Source organism: Cyprinodon variegatus, unplaced genomic scaffold, assembly GCF_000732505.1.
Source record: "Cyprinodon variegatus isolate N-32 unplaced genomic scaffold, C_variegatus-1.0 Scaffold46, whole genome shotgun sequence".
Classification (NCBI taxonomy): domain Eukaryota; kingdom Metazoa; phylum Chordata; class Actinopteri; order Cyprinodontiformes; family Cyprinodontidae; genus Cyprinodon; species Cyprinodon variegatus.
In genome coordinates, this window is record NW_015150499.1 from 1,264,733 (window position 1) to 1,284,989 (window position 20,257).

The window sequence follows — 20,257 nt, forward strand, 5'->3', positions numbered from 1 at the left end:
GGACCAAATAATAATCGATATATATTTCAAATAAAAAAGCAGATAAATACTTAAATTCTTGGCTTTAGGCTTTGAATGTCATCAATCCAATTACACACAGAAGCAGAACTAGCTTTTTTCTTGTTCTTTGTCATGTAGAATCCTACTGTGTAAATTAATTTTTTCATATTTGAAAATACCACTGGTTGTTATCTTTAAGATATTCCATGAGTAACGTTCGTTACGGTCTGTAACAACCACTTCTCTCACCATTCTTGTCCAGATGGAGCTCTGACGCTCGTCGGCCAATGTCAGCGATGGAGCGCACAATCGGCAGGCGGTTAGCCAGCTTCTTTTGGTTCTGGTGATGGTGCTGCTTCAGGAGAGTTTCATGCACCTTTTTTCTAATTTCATCTCCTAGTGGTGAATATAACTCTTGGTGATCCAAGACCATTTCTGGGGAGGAAAAGAATATTAGTTCTGCAAGAGAGCTAGAGACACGTCTGAGATATTTGGTCAAGAGGAAAACCAAGATTATTTGAGCTGCATAATTCACACACAATTCATTTCTTAGTGATTTACAACAAAAATAAAGAAAGAGAGGTAGAGAACATAAAATCAAAAAGTAAAACAAATATTGCCATGTACATTTAAGCATAATACAAAGAGAAAAAGAACTGTTAACACAAGAAAAAAAACACTGATATACGGATTTCCTTTTGGGGATCTGAATAAAAATGAAAGTGACCATGGTGACACAGACCCTGCATGTGGTAGAAGATGCTGCAGAAATCAATAATATGAACGCTCAGGAGCAAATAAATATTACATAAAAAGGACAATATAATGCTCAGATCAACAATTGCCATACGATAAATACAGATCTGTAAAATAGGATCTGGGGTGGTCTACTAAAGTATCAGATTTTCCAGGCTATAAGCCAGCATGCTATGGTTTACTTAATTTTAAAAAAAAAATAGATATAACCACTGCATCTATGAGAGCCTCAAAGTTCAAGGAAAAATCCTCTATCATTATAATACACTATAATACTTTCTTTCAGTAACAGAGGTTCCAAATGATAAAAATCAAATTACAGCAGTTACCTGCAATCTCTTCAAAGCAATTTGCCCTCATGTCGAACAGCACAGTGCCATTAATGATGCAGCTGCGCAGTTCAAACAGACTGTGGAGAGACAGCGTAGCTACGTAGGGTTTGCTCCATCGCTCCCCCCCATCCTCCACATCCTCCTCAAACTTCAGCCACCTGTAAGAGGAGTTTGAGCTGCCATCAAGTACTGCCAGCAGACGGCAAACTGGCTGGCCATCTGTTCTAGCTGCAAAAGCAGCACTCGTTTATTCTAGAGGCCCTCACATGTAGCTCTCATTTCTCCTTTTCCCTCTCAGCTTTACTCATTTACTCTCATGCCTTATTGCTTTTTACCAGGGTATCAATGTAAATAAAATATGTCTTATTTACCAACAGTACACTTTACACCATAATTTTATAGAGGTCACGGATTAAATGTAAGAAAATTATGTGGAAATACAAGAACAAGCTGTTTAAATGCAAACATTAGAATATGAAATCTACATTCCTCACAGATCGCTAGCTCCACTGCTCTGCTAAGACTCATTTGACACTGTTTTCTTGATATCAAGCTAAAAAAAAGTGCTCACACCCTTTGAGGATTTTCATATTTTGGAATGGTACAACCAAAAACTTCAATCTATCTTTGGATAAGTTGTACTCAAAGACAACAAGTCTTCAATCATTGTCAAATTCATAATTGTTGGAAGGAAAAAGAGATTTTTTGTTTTTTGTTGAGAATTGTGGCATGCATTTGTGTTTATTTCCCTATTTCAACACTTTGTACGACTTCATTTCACCCAATTTAAAGCAGCTTGAGATTTTGGTATTTCTATATCTGTTTTCCACTTCAGAGCAAATTGATGATGTATTAAGGTTGTTGTGGCCCAGCTTTGACAACACGAAACATTCCACATGGGCCACAGATGCAACATGGACAAGTAATTAGTACACAGGCAAAAATAAATCAATTTTCTAGGTAAAGTCCTTTAGTATTGGGGTTTATTTCTCCTTAAGCAAGCAAATACAAAAGGACAAAACATTTCCTCCATGCTTCTCTTGCGCTGGTAAAAAGCCATAAAAAACAAAAAACCAAAACAATTTCACCCAAATTGCTCATAACCAGAAACAGAGAAACATAACTAAATAACCAAAAAACATAATCTCAAAACAAATATCAAACAATAGGTAAAAATAAATAAACAAAACAAATTATCCACAAAAATAAAAACGTAATTAACAAAAACTAATTGGCTGCTGCAAAGGTATTGATTGTACTCTATTCTATTTAGAAGTGTTGGAAATACAGGGCCTGAAAACAAATGCATGCCACACTATTCAGAGTTTGATTGTCAAACATAATTTTTTCCACTTCTCAAATATAACCTTTTTTATTTTACTGCAACAAAATGTGAGAAAAAAAACAAAGGGTGTGAATACCTTCATTGGGGTCTCTATATGGATGTGTATGGAAGCAGTCACATGATCATTCACATCACCTGGCACTTTCCCTCCACTCAGAGTCCTCTCCATCCCTTATACAGATTTCATCCATTTCTGTGAAGAGGTCATGGGGAATGTGTTCCTCATCATCGTCTTCTGCTCCCAGCAGGAACTGCACCCTCTGCGAAGGAGTGTCTGCAAGTATTTGCAATAAATTGCAAGACATCCCGGCAGATACATAATGATTTTATTAAATATAATTAAATAAAGACCAAGTATATCTATGGCCTATACCATAAAGTGGTGACTCTCTTCCCTCCACCAAGGGAAAGGCTCGCTCTCTGCTCCTCCTCCAGTGTTTCTTTCCATGGTGACGGTGCCTGTGATGACTACGGTTCCTGATACTACCTAAAGGGACGTGAACCCCAATGTAGAGAGTCCTGTGTCCTGGAAAAAAAATCCCCAAGGATTAAAGGCAGGAATAAATAACCTCGCTTTGAGAGTGCAGTTTTTTCAGCTTTGCTGCCTGTTATTAATTGTAATAGCCTCTGTTACATAGGATGGAAAAGGATTTACACCAGGCTAATTTTTGCTATGTTTCAGCCAATTCATTTTTCAGGGTTCTATGTTTTTATTTCCTTATTGCCTGATTTGTTGCTGATGGGTTTGTTTTGAAACCTTTTTGAAATATCCAAAGGAGTTTTGTGTTTCTGTGCTATTAAAAAAAAGTTATAAATAAATAAGTGGCTTTTTAAATTATGCATACAGGTTCTAGAGTTGAATAATATCTAAAAACCCTCCAAATATCTAATTTATTTTCTTATTTTTCTTTCTCTGGCTCCTTCTGAATAGTGCAAAGTAATGCATCACTTAGCCAAATTAATAGTATCTCATCGGTCACCATTATAACTAGTACAACAACTGACTAGTTCTGACTAGAGCTGGCAAATGGGGGCAGAACCAGTAGCTTCCCATTGCCAGTTCAGTTAGCAGAGTGACTTCCTGATGTTCCTGTCAGCCATTAGGAGCTATACACTGTGGTGGATCCTTCTACCTCCACCACAAAGTTTGTGTAGTTTCATAGTTCTGAAAATGCAGATCAGCTGGAGGTGGAAGCAGCCAGGAACAAACCACTTTCCCAAGAACTGAGGGGGGGAATTTGTTTAAGTTTACTTTAGTTTTTTTTATCACCTTGATATTCAATTAATTGTGCTAAGTTAAAGAGTTATTTTTTTCATGTTTTAGTTTTGTATGGACTTTTTATTTATTTATTGCTTTTCTATTATATTTGGGAAGTTTAGGTTATTCCACCCCTATTTAAGCAGCCTCTGTTCTTTTTCAGTAGTTCAGTTTTTTTTTTTTTTTTTGAGTTCCAAAAAGGTTTTAGTCCAAACTAACCAATCATCATGTGCCATGTGTTCATTTTTGTAATGGCATCTGAATCCCCTCAGTTCCACTGGATGTAGAAGCAGGGCATATTATGCAGCTATGCTGAGCTTTTTACCAGGTAACCTACTCCACTGGGAGCAATTTCAGTGTGGCGTAACTCTGTGCCTATATCTAGGCTTTATTTAAATCAATAAATGAGTAGTAGTTATTTGGCCAGTATTACCCGTGTCTCGTGTACCTGCACTTTATCCAGTTACCTTAACTTGTTTTTGTTGAATCTATCATGTTTTTCCAGTTATTTTTCTATTTCAGTGCTCAAATTTGTTATTTCTGTTGATTAACTCTATAAACCAATTTGCTATTGAATCAAAGACCAGACTGTGATCAAAAGTCTCTTCATGTAGTATTTTGCTTTCAAACCTGACTCGTTTTGCTTTTCATCAATTGACCTCCCTAAATGACCTGCTCTTGAATGCCATATTTTAGGTGCTTCAGAAACATGCTACACCTGTTAAAAACCTGGAAAAATAAATGTTATGTTCAAAAAAAGGAGATAATAGGATGCAGTTAATTTGTGCTTTCAGAAAACAGTTGATATTTGCTTTTCACATGTCTGAACAGTGGAGGCTGTTCTTAACGGTTTCCACTTAATTCGAAGAAATTATCATTTGAATACAAATTTTGGTGATTCATCTTCATATTTAAGTTTGAAGTAAAAGCAAAAAGAAAAATCCATACACAGAGAAACGAGTAAAAAAAACTATCAATGTTTTTGACAAGACATTAAAACAAAGTTACAAGTATATATGATCAATTACGACATGTACCTCTTGGTTCTACTTTTTATCTGCATACAACTTGATTATAATCACTAACCTTTTATCATTTGAGAGATAATGAAAGCTTAAAATCCCTGTATCAAAACTTACTTTTTTATTAAAAAAAAAATAGATTACATTATTTTTAATCAATTCCTACATTTTTTAATGACTCGTTGACCTAAAGTACTCAATATAATACAGTTAAAAGTTACGTTTAAATGACCAGTTATCTGTTACAGCATGCATACTGCTTCAGAGACTGTACAGCTAGTTATCATTGAAAAGGTTCCTTCACAGATCTCCAAGTTAAAGAGTATAGTGACAAATTAAGATTTCTACTTGCTTGAATGTCAGAACTATAATCATGCCAACATCAAGGTTACATCCTAACACCAAGTCTTGCTTGGTCTTATCAATGAGTTCTTACCAACATTTAACAGTTGGCTGTCACCTTTAGCTTTTTATTCCATGGATTTTTTTTATTGCACTTTAAACACTTAATTTCTTTCAGTCAATATTGCTTTCTAATTACTTGCTGTGACCGGCAATGGTTTACATGCATAAGTTAATTGTGCATGGTTTAAAGGTTTTTTAGAGTAGATTGGACTTAGCTGCTTCTATCACATGGGGAAAAAAGGACAGAAACACATCTCTGTTATGTCGTGGATTGTGATATAAAATGTCAATGATTGATGGGTTATTGATGTACGTAACATTATGACCATTTCCCTAATTATTTTTTAGTCACTCTGTACTACAACAATAACCCAAGGGTAGTTGGTTAAAGGGACCTCAGACAGGTTGCTGTTGTCGAATACTAAGATGTTATCAGTAGCTTGTTGCAAGGTGGACCCTTTCTTGATCACACTTTTTGTTCATCATCTTCCAAAAATTCTAGTTTGACTAAGATCTGAGAAGTCAGTGGGCCAAATGTTTTATTTCAAAATTATTCTTTGGTTTTTGAACCATGTCCACTTAGCAGCAGGGCACACTATCCTGATAAAAAAATGATAAACCTAAAATGAAGTTTTCTGAAATTACAATACTTAAGATCTATGTCTATATTTTGATTACAGTTTAATGGAAATGGTTCAGTTCTTTTTTAGCAACGAACATTTAAAGTTTTTGTTTTGATATATTTAATCATTTTTATTTGCAGATTTTAAGTTATGTTTAGTTCAATATAGTTTTCTGAATGTATAATTTATAAAAGCTTGCTATTGAGTTTCTTACTCTGGTATAATGTTGAAACATTAAAGAACTTTGCAAAATTAAAATAACTTCAATTAAATTCAAGCATGTTTGTCTCAGCTGATTGTACTGTTTAACATTAATCAATTTATATGCTGTAAAATTAAATGCATCCCATTTAATGTAAAAGTAACAACAATAATGCTACTTTTTTATAGTTAGTTTGGTGTGTAAGTTATTTAACTTACACTTAATTATGACACAAATAGTTTTGATTAGACAAAAGATTTGTATTAAATGTACTAAAAAACAACAACATGATACACTGACTCAGCATATCTGATTTGGCAGAAATATTTGAGTTTCACCAGTTGGCTTTACAGTGTACAAGCACAACATATTTTGGAACTGCTATGAACCAGTCATTCAGCCGTAAACACACATCCAACCCACGCCAAATGAATATATATAATTTTAACATAAAAACCTTAAGGAAATTGACTTTCTGTCCAACATATCCTGCCTACTACAAAATACTATGATGAAGATAAATAATGTTGTAGTGCTCTTCGGTGATCTAAGTAGGACATGACATAATGCTTTATAAGTCGTGCACATTTCAAATGAAAATAGATATGCTATCCAAATTGTTGCTGTGAGCGAAGGAGCAAAAGCAGTAGGATGTTTTTTTTCAGCTTCATGTAAAAATGGTCAAAAGGTTTTATGGTTAAAAGTTGGGCAGGTTGTTTAACTATTTACAATAATCTGAAAAGGGCTGAGATGAAGCTTCAGAGGCAATGTTATCCTATTCTGCAGAGAGAGAACATTTAGCTGTGCCTTTAGTCATCCTAATTTACTCAGCCCCACCATTTGTAACTGTTTAGGACCTCTTTGTTTTTCTTTGAGTGACGATAAAATTACTGATGCAAACTGAGCTCACCCACAGTTTCTGCCTCCTACTCTACTCCTATCTTAACAGCAAAAAAAAAAAAAAGAAAAAGCTGTCAAGAGGGAAAGCAGCAGTTGTTAGGACAGAGTGGGTGGATTTAGCAGCAGCAGCCTGCTGCTTTGTGCTTGTTGGTACCTTCAAAATCTTCCTGCTCAAAGTCGGCTCTTAGCTGAGACCGCGCTCCCCCCTGGTCCACCACTGCCTCATCATCATTCCTCTGTGGGACACATGCACCAAAGAAAGGAAAAAAAGATCAGCACAAATTTGTACAGCAGTAGAGATGGAGAAACAAACAAGGATATGGAAATCCTGCAATGTTGCCTGGAAAACAGCGTCACATAAAATCTCTGTTGACATGGTGTTCCCTTACAGCTGAGGGCATTATGAACACACATTACCCCCCTTTGGATAACACAGTTACCTTGGAAACTAATTGCATGTCTTTATGTTGAGAAGAAATGGTCCAAACAGAATGTTTGTTTAGATGGGAGCCATATAAGACCCACTAACTGCAACTTCTATTTTACTTCTGTTCATGAAGCTTCACTCATAGCACTTTGAACCGCTCTGTCATTTAATCTCACCTCATCTTTTAGATATTATGAGCATAAATACTGCAAAAGAATCAAACATTTAGTGTTATTACAATTATTGCTATTTATTGTATAAATTAGGATTACAAATTGGCTGTTTGATATAATGATTTTTATAACAACTCAAACTTATACTGAAAGTGTCTTGTGAGACACCATCTGCAAATGAGAGCTGTTTGCTGATAACTAGGGTATAAATACCACTTTGCAGCAGAAAAAAGAAAAATCATGACGTCAAATGGTGTCTGCAGGGTCTGCAAGGTACACCTCTGTCTTAAAGACGATTGTAACCACTTCATAGAATACCACCGGTATTCTTTCCTACACTGTATGTTATGTTACCCACTGTAAATTAGGTAAAATAAAGTTTACAAGTGATGTTAAAAAAGTAATAATCTAATAAAAAGGTTACAAGGTTAAAAGCTTATTGAAAAAGTTACAAAGCTAAGTTAAAAAGAAAAATTTAAGTCCCTGTATCAGTATTAATGTTCTGAGGGCTATGTTGTAAGAACATTTGTTTATATCTTTCTTCCTGTAAGTGTTTTTCACATTTCGTATAAAAGCACTTTTTGGATTTTATTTTTTTCCCACATCAGGACTACTGTTGCGCCGATGCCATTTTCTGGCCCCGATACCGACACCCGATACCTGACTGTGCAGTATCAGCCAATACCAATACCATCTGTTTGGAAATGATGTGTGTGTATATATATGAAGAACTGCAGGAAAAAGACTAATACAAAGCGAATCCAGTGGAACCTTTTATTGCCTCCCCGGAATAGGTGACAATAGTTGATTAAACTTTTGGCTCTCAAAATGGCATCGGTGCTCTATTTGTCGGTATCACCATCAACATTTAGTCCACTATCGGGACCCTGCCCGATACTGGTATCGGTGCAACACTAATCAGGACAAGTGTGTGTTTTTGGTAATTACAATGACCTTGATTTTTGCCATGAAAATGCTTTATTTTTAAATGTCACAAAATTAATAAGGACTTGTTCTGTCCTATCCTTCTTTAGTTGAAATTGAATTTCAAAGTATTTTATTGAGTGTCCTAAAATAGTAAAAGATGTAATAAAAGACAGATCTCACCAAAAATGGCAGACTTTTTGTTGCAGTTGGCAGTCAAAAGTTGGTTGGAAAAGACGCTGAAAGGGATCCTTTATTGTATGAATATCAGTTATAAATGATTGATCTAAATAGCAGGTTGCACAAAAACAGCTTTAATATTGGAAAACAGTGCATTGCTGCAAGGTTGCAGAAATATTGTGGCACCCAATAGCTACTGTTTTGGAGTGGAGAGGATAACTGCTGCAGGAATGGATCAGTAAAGTTGACACAGCTTGGTGTGAACTGAGGATTTTTCTGCAAACTGAACAAGTAACATCTGAATTTGCTGTAGACGTTATGTCAGAGGGTCTGATATTTTACAGACCAAGAGGACCTGAAAGGGAGATGCTACTTCTATGCATGTTGATGTATCTAATGTGAAAAGCTCATCTAAGAAAAGGTTGACACCGGACAGATCGAGGCTCAGCAGGTAAGAAAAGGTCCTTGTTTCAAAAGTAACCTTATGGTTCTTTCACACTGAACTGGCTGCAACAAGAGTGGTAGATTCACATACTGTCCCTATGAAAGTTGCGTGACCAAGAGTAGTAAATTCCATGCAGTGAGAGTGGGAAGGCACCACAGAGCAGAATGTTAACAGCCAAAGTTGAAAAATGTGAACTTTTCTGTGAAATTGCATTGCGGTAATGGATCAGGGGCTTGTTGTGGTTGTGATGTAGGTTTTTTTACTGCCATGTGGCGCCGACGGATCTGCTAGATGCTCCAAGACATACAGAGCTGTGCTCTAAACTTGTGCGCAATAATCTGATACGATTGATGTTCCTGTTCTTACTCTCTTTTGTCCCTTTATGATAGTGACTGAAATGTATCGCTGGAAACATCTAATTCTTCACCTCTGTGTTGTCACTGCAGAAGTAGTCAGTTACATTCTGAGGTTCCCTTTCCATGTCATTAGAGAGCACAAAAAAAATGCAAAAAAAAAAAAGTCTTGGGGCTTTTTTTAGAATGATTTCAACCATATTCATAAATAATTGCTAATTTTACAGTTGAAACAATTGTTTCAACAACATATATTGGACTTTGGAGAAAAATATGTCACAAGCACTTTAAGCTAAGAGAAAATTAATTAATCTTGAAATCTTGAAAAAGGATGATACTGCTTTGATATTTTTTTATTTTTCTCATTTTACATCAAAATATCCTATATAGTTTTGCCAAACACCAACAAAAAGCAGTGCATAATATGATAAAAAAGAAAAATGCAGTATTGGTTTTTGTTTATTTGCTCTTTTCCAACACCATACATTTCCATCAAACTACAAAGCTTAAGAAAAACATCTATTTGGTTTTAAATTCCCCTTTGAGTCAGAGTCTGCTAGTGTATGCTTCTACCCGCTTTGCCTTTGTCCTCTCTTCTTTGCAAAATAGCTCAAACTTAGTTAGATTGAGAATTCGTTAACATAAACCTTTAGGTGTTACTGCAGATTATCAGTTGAATTTAGGTGTGGAATTTGACTAGACTGTTCTTAATCATTCACTGGTTGCTCCAATGCAAGAATATGAGCCACAAACTCAGGCTAAAGGTCTTTGCAGAAATAGGTTTCCTTCAATGGCTCTTTTACACTGGGTTTCCTGTGACTATGGTGCAGCTGAGGTGTGGGGAAAGCAAGGATCCCAAATCAATAAGATCAATATGTACACCCAAATACACCTTGCAGTGAAGCAGAGATACCAATGCTGTGCGGCTCAACAAAGAGGAAAGAAAAGGAAAGTCCTGAATTTCAAAAGCCAACTGAAAAACTCTGGTGCCAGAAAGGAAATAACCCTGGGGAATTTTTATAATAAAATCAATTGGCCAAAGCAAAAAAAGCAAGGAAACTGATTGGTTATTGGAAGACAAAAACAAGGATATTTATGTGCACAGATTACCAGATTTACCCATGGACTTGCAGAAAGAGTATAAACCCATGTCAACTGGTTTTCTGCCAGCCTGGTTACACCATCAAGTGTTGTTGACTTTTTTGCAGCACCTCAGCACCACGGCTGCACCATAGCCAGTGTGAACCCAGAGTGTTTAGCTCCATCCATCTCCCTATCAACTCTAACCAGCTTCTCTGTCTCTACAGAAGAAAAACACTCCCACAGCATGACACTCCCACTACCATGTTTGCCTGGAGAAATTTTAAAATCAGATCAATCTGAATCTGGAGTCTTACATTTTCACCACATAATGCGTTTTGATTTCAGTACAGAAATCATTTGGCTCTCATCTGATGATAACATATTCTTCACCATATTCACTTTTTTACCCATGTAGTTACTGGGGTAAAAAAGCATGTAAGGCTTCTTATAATTTTTTTGCTGATATTTTTCTTTTTAAAAAGGTCTTGTTCATGTTTGTCTTGTCCTGCCAAATGGCTAAAAGAATATTTGCAACTTCTGTAGTTTTATCACAAGCTTTTTACTGCTTCTCTGGTTAATGCTCTTCAAGTCAGGCAGGCAATTTATTAGACAACCTGATCTTAGTAGACTAGCAGTTGATTCATACCAATAAAGAATCCAGATGATGGATTCAACCCTACAATCTGGGTGCTATGATATGTTGACCCAGGTAGACAAATGGTTGCACTAAATATGAAAAATCAGAGTTAATGGGGTTAAAATGTTGAAGTTTTTTATTTGTAAACTTTTTTTCGAACCATGTATCTTTTTAAATCCACTTAACATTTATGCTCTACTTTGTGTATCGCATGAAATCCAAATAAAATACATTAAAATTTAGGCACAAAATGCGGAAAAGTAAAGGGATAGGGATGCTTTCCCAAGGCACTGTATATCGAAATAATATCTACTGATGCAAATGAAAAGATTTGGATCACAGAAAAGAAAAATGACAGTTTGCTGTTGGGGTGATTATGTAACACTTGTGAAAGGATACGAAGAAGAGATGATGAAAAGCTTTTGATAAAATCAGCAGACACCATTAAAATCCATTCAACAATGTGTAAAATCATATAAATGTATTATTTTACCTTTTCATTAACAAAACAAATCTTGTCCTGATGGGTTTTTGTTAGGTTTTTGTTCAAGATAAAAATGTTTATCACATTGTGGAGCCTTCCAACTACTAATCACTCAAATTCACAAATTGGCATGAACACTCAGAGTTGAACTGTGCAGCCTCACAGACGCATGGCCATGAGGAACTCGGTGTGTACAAAGGTGACATAACCAGTGTGATAAGTGAGAAGGAGGAGGAGGAGGAGGAAGAGAAGGAGGCAACTAATTCTTCAAGTTCAGAAACTCTGTGTTTGCACCTTTAAGCTTTCCTCTCCCCGATTCTTTCCTGAGAAACTCTTTAAATATCACTTCATAATATTTCTGTATTAATTAACAATGAAACATGACAACAGATTTTGACATTAATTGTAATCTTTCTCAGACCAGAGACATTGCTTAGGGTTACAAAAGGCAGCGCTCGCTTCTCCCTGAAGTCCACCCCAAATCACAGTTAAAGAAGCATTTTAAACAACTCCAGTAAGTCACATCATCACATCATTACATTATACACGTTTGTAAATGAGGAGACATCCCTCGCTGCAGCCATATCAAAGTATTACACAATGTTCCAGATAAAAGCACAGAGAACTCGCTGTTAAGAAAGATCCACTCTGTCTGTGACCCCATTTTATTTCCAAATCTATGTTGTTTACATTATGAACTTCAAACTGCATATGACAGAAGAACTGTCCTAAATAGATAAACTGCTTGAAAAGACATTATTCTTCATGTAACAAGCAGGTAATATTTGGGTTTAACAGACTCATATCATTAATAAAAATAATCCTAAGACAGAGAAATATAAGCATTTCCTCTGTGTTAGGAATCCAGTTTTTGTGGGTTGTGTTTTTTGTTTATTTTCCTCCACCACCAGGTGCGCCTGGTTCTCGTTGGCCTTCTCACACACCTGCGGATGGTTGCCTCATTACCGGAGGACTCCTAAGCTGCTGACTGCCACTACCTCGATGCCAGAGTGTTTGCCAGTTTTGGGTACTCTAGCCAAGCTGAGTTTTGCTGAGTTAAACTGAGTTTTCTCACCTGAGTCTTAACCTTGTTCTTTTTGTCTTTGCCTCTCGGCAGGAAGTCATCCTGCAAACTGGATGTTTTGGACCTTCTCCCCCTGGAAGGAATGTCTGAGCGTCAAACTGAGCTGAGGATTCAATCTGGTGGTTTAGATAAACTTTTCCCCAAGGATTGTATAGGCTTCTCTCTGAGCAGGGGAGTCATCTCCACAAGAAACCGTTCAAGTACCGCAGGAAATCTAAGTGGCAGTCAGCTCGTCCGTTCCTCAAGGAGACACCTCAACCTGGTTAAACCCTGTGCGCCCTCCAACGAGCAAGACTATGACTGGAACAACCCACACCGACTGGATTCAAAGAAAGACACCTTTTTCTGGAAACTCTCGGTTCGCCAGTGTTCAGAGCAGCACTGGACCCTTCTCTACCAGCTCACAATAAACCTGTTAAACCTTCCCCTGGTCTCACTGTTTGGTTTTCTGCATGTGGGTCAGATCTTTGGATAAAATCATGACACTCTGATTTGAAAAATTCATAAAGAGATAGAAACAAGTAACTACTTACAGGTAAATCTTTTAATCAGCAGAACAAATATAGCTTCCTTTGACATTTAGGTTTTAACACAAAGATATCTGCCATTCAGCTCATATTAGACGTATACAGATTTATTTTTTCATTTTGTGTACACGAATGTCAACAAAAAGAAATTTTATTTAAAACAGCTCTAGACAATTTCATTTGTTTTAAGTGCAGCCTTGAAAAACATTAATAAATATTAGCATCTATTTCTAAAATAAAAGCCAGAAACTAGCAACCTTTGTTAACAAAGGTGACAGAGCTCATCTTGCACCTCCAAGGATCAACAATTAACATCTTCTTTGTTTAATCAGCACCAAATCCATAGTGTTAAAAAAACAACCAGCAGTTTTTCATGACTGTCTTTTTCTGATTATTTATTCATAGGAAGTAAGACACATAAAAACTAAGACTTGATGAAATGTGAAAAAAAATCTACACATAAAAATCCCACTACACTAAAACACTAAAATATCCGTTTTAATCAGCATGTGACCTATCTGGATTCAGTCAGTCATTGTGTCTGAATATGTCTATTTTTAGTATTTTAAAAGTAATATGAAATAAGTCAAAGCACTTATCACAGCAGGTACTTTATCCTAAAAGCTCTTTTCAGAGCCATCTTGACCACCATTTGACCATCGAGGCATTATTTTAATGAAGAAAGCTGCTGTTCGCAGCTGCTACGCCACATGGGCTAGCCTGATGCTCCTAATCTGGACTACAGGAAATGGATAAACATTCCTGGTCAGATTAAAACTGTCCGTATCTCATACTTAACTACCAGACCTTTTCTACATAATCACATTCATGCTCACATTTTCGCATAGAGGGAAAATATTCAACCCTCAGTTTTATTTTTTTTTCCCACAAAAGATTAGTGTGCCATAATCAGTCACATCCAGAGACATATAACTCAAAACAACAATCAAGATGATTTTTGTTAAACCACATGAAAGCACAGATAATCATATTCTGTCAGACAAAGATTTTTTTGTTGTTGGTTTTTAATGTTATCCTGATAGAAACTGAAATAGTTTGAATAATTTACAAAACAAAGATTGGGTACACAAGTTTAAATATACCGAAGTAAATTAAATTGTTTAGCTTATCTAAGAACATCTTACTATGAAATAAGAATTGTATAATTTAAAAAGCAGCAATAAATAAAAATGTATTCTTTAAAATAGAATAAAGTATCAAGAAAGATGTAATGGCACTGCATACAAAATATATAAAACTAAGCTGGTGTGCGGACCATGAAACAACTAAATATATTAGCAGGAAATTACAAATTATAGAGAAAAGCAAAGACAAGGATTAATATAGGTGGAGCACGAAGTTTTTAATAAACATGGAGTCAGAATAGTCCACACAGACTTAAATGTGTTGATTATGTGCCTTTAGCAATTTGCAGAGAAACTATTCAGTCTTTGTAGCCTTCAAATAGCTTCTAGCATAATTCTGCCAAGATTTCTGAGCTGGTTGGTTTGTCCCCCGTATAAACCCAAGTTTTCAACAGGATTGAGTTCAGGGCTATTCCACGAAATGTATGTTATCCTGCTTTAACCAAATGCAAACAAACTATCAAAAACTACTGTAATATGCATTTAGGAACATTGTTCAGAACAAGATACAGCCAGTCTTAGTTCAAAAGGACCTGGTTAGAGTGTTTAACGAGCAACAAAGGAACAGCCAGGGCTTGAGAGTAAATTGAAAGACAGATGTTTACTACACTCCAAAACTATGCAAATGTAACATAAACATGGATTAACAAAGCAAATATTTTGCTTTTTTTTTTTTGCCTACATTGACAAGCCAATTTTTTCTGAAGAACAGTTGTACTTATAATCAGTAAATATTCAGGTAAAGTTTTAAGGTCAGGTTTCCATACATAATAGTTTACTTCTCATAAATTGTAAATAATAAAGCTTCCTCATGTGTCAGAGATCAATACTTATGTTTGTAACAGAACACATTGCTCCTAAACTGTTTAGTGGTGGTTCCTAGAGTTTCTAAAAGTAGAATGGGAGCTGGAGCTTTTAGATTCCAGGCTGCTCTCCAGTGAAACCAGGAGTTCCCAATCTTAGTTGTAAGATTCCCTCTCTACTTTTAAGAATAATCTCAAAATTCTCCTCTTTAAAAAAAAAAAAGAAGAAAAACCTTATAGTAAAGTCCAAGGTTATCTTGAGTTAGCTGGGCTGTTGAAGTTGCTTTTTTCTTTTTTTTAGATATGATTTATGATCAGATGCTTTTAATTGTTCAGCCCTACTTCAAACTTTTTGAAAGTTGATCAACTACACGTAAAATTCAGGAATCCAACCAGCTTAAATCAACTCTACAAACTGTAAGATTAGCGGTGATCCTTCCAGAATTATCCCAAATAGTTGTGGATGGCAACACCTGGACGTGTTTGCTGAGAAAAAGCGCAGGGTTGAGGTACATTGTGTCAAAAAATAACCAAACATTAGTAAGGGTTGCTGCTTTAACATTGTTTATTTAAGTTGAAAAATGTGAATATTATGTGCAATTTTGTCTTTGATATGTTTAGAAAATAAATGGAGCCCAGGCATATATTTAACCTTGAAGACCTTGAAGCTCTACCTGCATCTCCTCTTCTGGTCTATCTCTGCCATTCTTCTTCTGCTCTTGGTGCATCCAAAGCAGCCAATAAGCATCCAAGACTCTAAAACTAAGCCCCCTCATCCATAGTTTCCTCTACTCATCGAGATGCAACCTCCCTCCACCCCTTCACCACCCCTGACTCCATCCAGCTCCTCTCCTTCTTGTATTCCATCTCCAGTGTCTGGGGAAAAGACGTCTCCATACTTCTAAATCTGCCCATTCTTATCATCATTAGCGATACTCAGCTCTACGTCTTCAGTTTGGGTCTTAGTGCCAAAAATCTTATTTTATTCACGTTAATAAACTCTCTAAATGCCTCCTTATCTCCGCGTGAGCCTCTTCAGGTTGAATAACATAAAATAACATAAAAAAAGCAGATGAGGATAAATCACATTGTTACTAAAATTATCAAGTAAATTATATTTCATTAACTTTAGATAAATAAAATCAAAGCAAAAAAACAAAACAATAAAAGGGTTTAAGTATATTATTAATAGGCAACAGTTCCAATAAAAGTAATGATAGTGATGAGTGCATTAAAACTTCTGAGCCACACCAATCTGACCTGTTTTAAAGAGTAGATATGTGAGAACATCAGCATAGCATTTCCTATTCTACTGTCAGCCTGAGCTGTGATTAAAGGGATAATCAAAAACAACTTTTATCTATCCTTTTATATCAAAAACCACTACTTAAAATATAAATGATGGGCTTTTACCTAAAAAAAATTATCTTAGTGGAATAACAAAGCACACGGAGGACATCATATGACAGGATGAGACACATGCTTGAATCTGTTCCCTGCAGATGGCCGTGGCACGAGTGAAAGCAGCTCTGCAAAATGCATGGTAATCCTTAGACGATTCTACTTTCAAATACTTATTCCGTACAATCACCGTGATCTCCTCTCCCCCCTCTAGAGTAGCTATTTAAGGGCTTGTTTTAGCTTTAAGTCATCATTTGTCTGCTCTCATTCCACCAAACAGCAAAATGTTGCCAATTGCGATGATTTTATCAGGCTTACGTTGCTCAGACAGAGCAGAGGAACACTCTGCTGCTCAGATACACATTCTCAATTGCACTACATCCATGCATGCATACACAAATTTCACATTTCAAGACCCAGACTCAACCTTGCCCTACCTGACCGTTGAAGCCCCAGGGAACCTGTAAAGTACTGGGATGCATGTGCTCTCCTTCTCCTTCTTGCTCAGTAAAACCAGTTCTCACAGAATGTGCCACTGTCTATAAGGCGAGCTCTGAACCAACTCCTGCTGCCCTGCTTCACACCATGTCTGATCAAGGCTGATGCCCATCTGTTGTGTCAAACAACTGGAATCTGTGACTGAGCAGCCAAAAAACTGTTTCACTTCTCTCTGATTGTGAGATTATAGATTAGATGGCTGCTGCCCAGCAATAGTCTGCCATAAAAATGAAGCACGGTTTAAAACACTGTGTCCTCTAAAGACGAGCCACGGGGATAAGCTTTCGCAGCATCAAATCATCTTGGTCCATGCCAAACAATGCTATCAGCTCATGTCTCAGTCAATCCTCTGTCCTCTGTTTTTATGCTGTGGATTGCTCTTTTTTTTCTTTCAGAACACAATCATAATAAGCAGTCTCACAATAGATTTATTCAGCTTAATATAAAAATCCTAAACAAAAAGAAAAAAATTCAAGGAAGAACTCACCAGGCTTCTTCGCCTGATTGATGAAGCGAATGAAGAGTTAACCTAAAAGGGAAAAAAACATTTATAAACGAGTCCAGGTTGTGCCAAAAATTAACATTTATAACTGTTTTCATAATCCTAATCTTTAAGAGTGCATCAAATAAAATCTTTATTTGATTTTTTCTTGCTCTGCAAACATAGGGAAGATTACCATGATTGCATGCGATCTCTCAGGATCGGGTTACAACATTACATTAACGGCAAAGCTCTAAAAGTAGCTTACGAGAAAATATGTTCTCATTCTTGCTCTTATGGAAGAAATTGTTTTGATATAAACAGCAATGTCAACTTTTCTTCACTTACTATTAAAAGAGCCAATAAGTATATATGAATTTATCTGAGGACAGCCTCCTATGGCTTTCACCTGGATTAGATCTAATATATTCAACCAGATTAAGGCTTATGCTGGTGTTTTACGGCTGATACCGATTTAATATTAGCCTAACTGATCCCCGATATGTACTTCTGACATTCTTGTGTTGATCTTGATCCCACATTGCTTAATTGTCTCCATTTACATAATAGAAATGACACAATAGCAAATGTTAAAGACGTCTAAATTCAAACAAAAAAAAAAATGTATTTACATGCACTTCACTGAATCACAAGGCATGGCTGCTGAGTGCACTAATGAATCAGCCAATTCATATACTATGTGTAACGGCAGATACTGATTCAAAAAAAAAAAATATCGACAAAATATATCGTCCATCCGATGAATCAGTCTATCTCGAATACTGCTGATTAAAAAGTGCAGGATTGAATAAATGTGTTTTTGTTTTAGAATGTGACGCAACATACGTACAAGTTCACTTCAGTCTGACCCACTACATCTGACTAAACATTATAAAACAAAAGACAATCAGTACATATTTTTAGCAATATGTACATCTTAGCAAAAGTTCTACAAATAGAGGTAACTTTTTTTCTCAGTGTGAGATATTATACCAGACATAATTATTTTTATACATTCTTGTACTACAATTGTCTCTGGTTCCTGAATACCTGAATGATGGGTGAGAGATTTCACTTTTTTTAATCAAAATCATGAGTCTACATGCACTAAGATTACTAGGCTTTTAAACTATTTGAGACTATATTAGTGCTTCTATAAGTGTTTTTATATGTTTATTTGCAAAATGTTGGTTAAAAACAGAAAAAAAAACAATGTTTATTCTTTATCATATTAAAAGTTGTGTTCAATTATGAGAAAAAGAAATAAACTTTATTAAAATAACAGAATGGCATATTTCCACAACTACTGTTCATCCATTTTTATAACTTGTACATAAAGCTAAGTGCTGCTTTGTTCATCTACATTAAAAAGTGTCCTGTATCAATATGGGTTAAAATGCAACTCAGCAAATATTCTATAAGCAAATTTAGAAGTTTAAAAAGCGCTCCAAGGCAAAGCTTAGCTTTGACATACGGTTTAATAAAATTAAAGTCTTTACGTAGTGATTAGGACCGCAGCTACATTTGTTGCAGAAAGGAGATATGTAGCATTGCTCATATACCGTCCCAACTCTTACCTACAGAGGTGGCACCATCATGATTTGTATAATTACTGCAGTTTATTTTTACATGGATGGCACATTGGGGAAAGAAGACAATGTTTAAATAAAATTTTAAACTTAGATCGAAATAAATTTTCCAAATGTACAATTGCCTTAACATGGCAACAAGTTAGTTAAAAATGGCTAAACAACAGCAGTGATCCCCACAAAGCCATGATGCTAACAGAGACAATTTGTACGTCAGAGCTGAGAGGATGTGTTTGAGATAAACTTCAGACCTAACTCCTTTATAGCCGGTGTCTTGAAAAGTGGATCAAAACTGACATGCAGTTTAAAACAAATGCTACTAAATATTAATAAAGTCTACACCAATTTCCGTCAATGAAGAAAGTACTTTAAAATCTGATCTCTCTCTCTCTTTATTCTTTATTTTATCAATAGAGGACCAAAATTGTACATATTAACACAAACAAACTGACAGTTAAAGATGATCTATTCAGAAAAGCAGTTTTCTTTACCGATAGCAGCAGTGGCTCAGCCTGAGCTCCCTGTTCAGTGGTGTCCATCCTCCTCCTCCTCTTCCTCAGTCAGCAGTAATGCGCTTCCAGAAGCAGAAGGAGCAGAGACCTCCGCTGTGTGTTATCCTGTCAGGTGCCGCGGTGACTGAGTCACATGTTTAGGCTACAGATCCTCTCTGCACATGATTCTTAGGTACTTATAGAAAATAAAGAAATAAACCAAATGAATCTCAACAAGCTGACGTGGTTCACTAAAGAATTGCTATGTCTACACTGTCTGAAGCAAAAAATAAATAAATAAGGGCGTTGATTTTGGATGAAAACCATTACCTTGATAGAAATCGGTGATTTTCCTCCAGTGTTTGCCTGATGCAGAGGACTTTAGGTCCATGATTACACAATCAGCTTCTATCTGACTAGTTTTTATAGATTCTGACTCACATGGGGCAATTTTAGCAAGGAAGGTTGGAGTGATACTTGACCATATGCCAGCTTTCTGCTTTTTGCATTCTTTTTTTTTTTTAAATAATGATGTAAAATTTTTAGTTTATTACCTAATTCCACATATAGTAAACGCATAAATCCTTAATAAATGTACTAACCTCTATGGTCTGGTTTCTGTTGTAGCTTGCATTCTGTGCAAAATAATGTATCGAATAATCAATTCAACACATTAACAAGACTAACCG

General features: G+C 35.9%; 1 protein-coding gene across 1 annotated transcript in view; it reads right to left on the reverse strand.

The window, feature by feature from the left end:
• slc4a10 (solute carrier family 4, sodium bicarbonate transporter, member 10) overlaps nucleotides 1-19,616 on the reverse strand; it is a 42,657-nt gene extending 23,041 nt beyond the window's left edge. The window contains exons 1-7 of the mRNA XM_015370441.1: nucleotides 19,569-19,616; nucleotides 17,495-17,536; nucleotides 6,998-7,079; nucleotides 2,807-2,959; nucleotides 2,569-2,707; nucleotides 1,086-1,246; nucleotides 250-435 (exon numbers count right to left, since the gene is read on the reverse strand). Coding sequence (XP_015225927.1) covers nucleotides 250-435; nucleotides 1,086-1,246; nucleotides 2,569-2,707; nucleotides 2,807-2,959; nucleotides 6,998-7,079; nucleotides 17,495-17,536; nucleotides 19,569-19,616 — 811 coding nt within the window. The remainder of the gene's footprint in view (nucleotides 1-249; nucleotides 436-1,085; nucleotides 1,247-2,568; nucleotides 2,708-2,806; nucleotides 2,960-6,997; nucleotides 7,080-17,494; nucleotides 17,537-19,568) is intronic.
• Nucleotides 19,617-20,257: the final 641 nt, after the last annotated feature.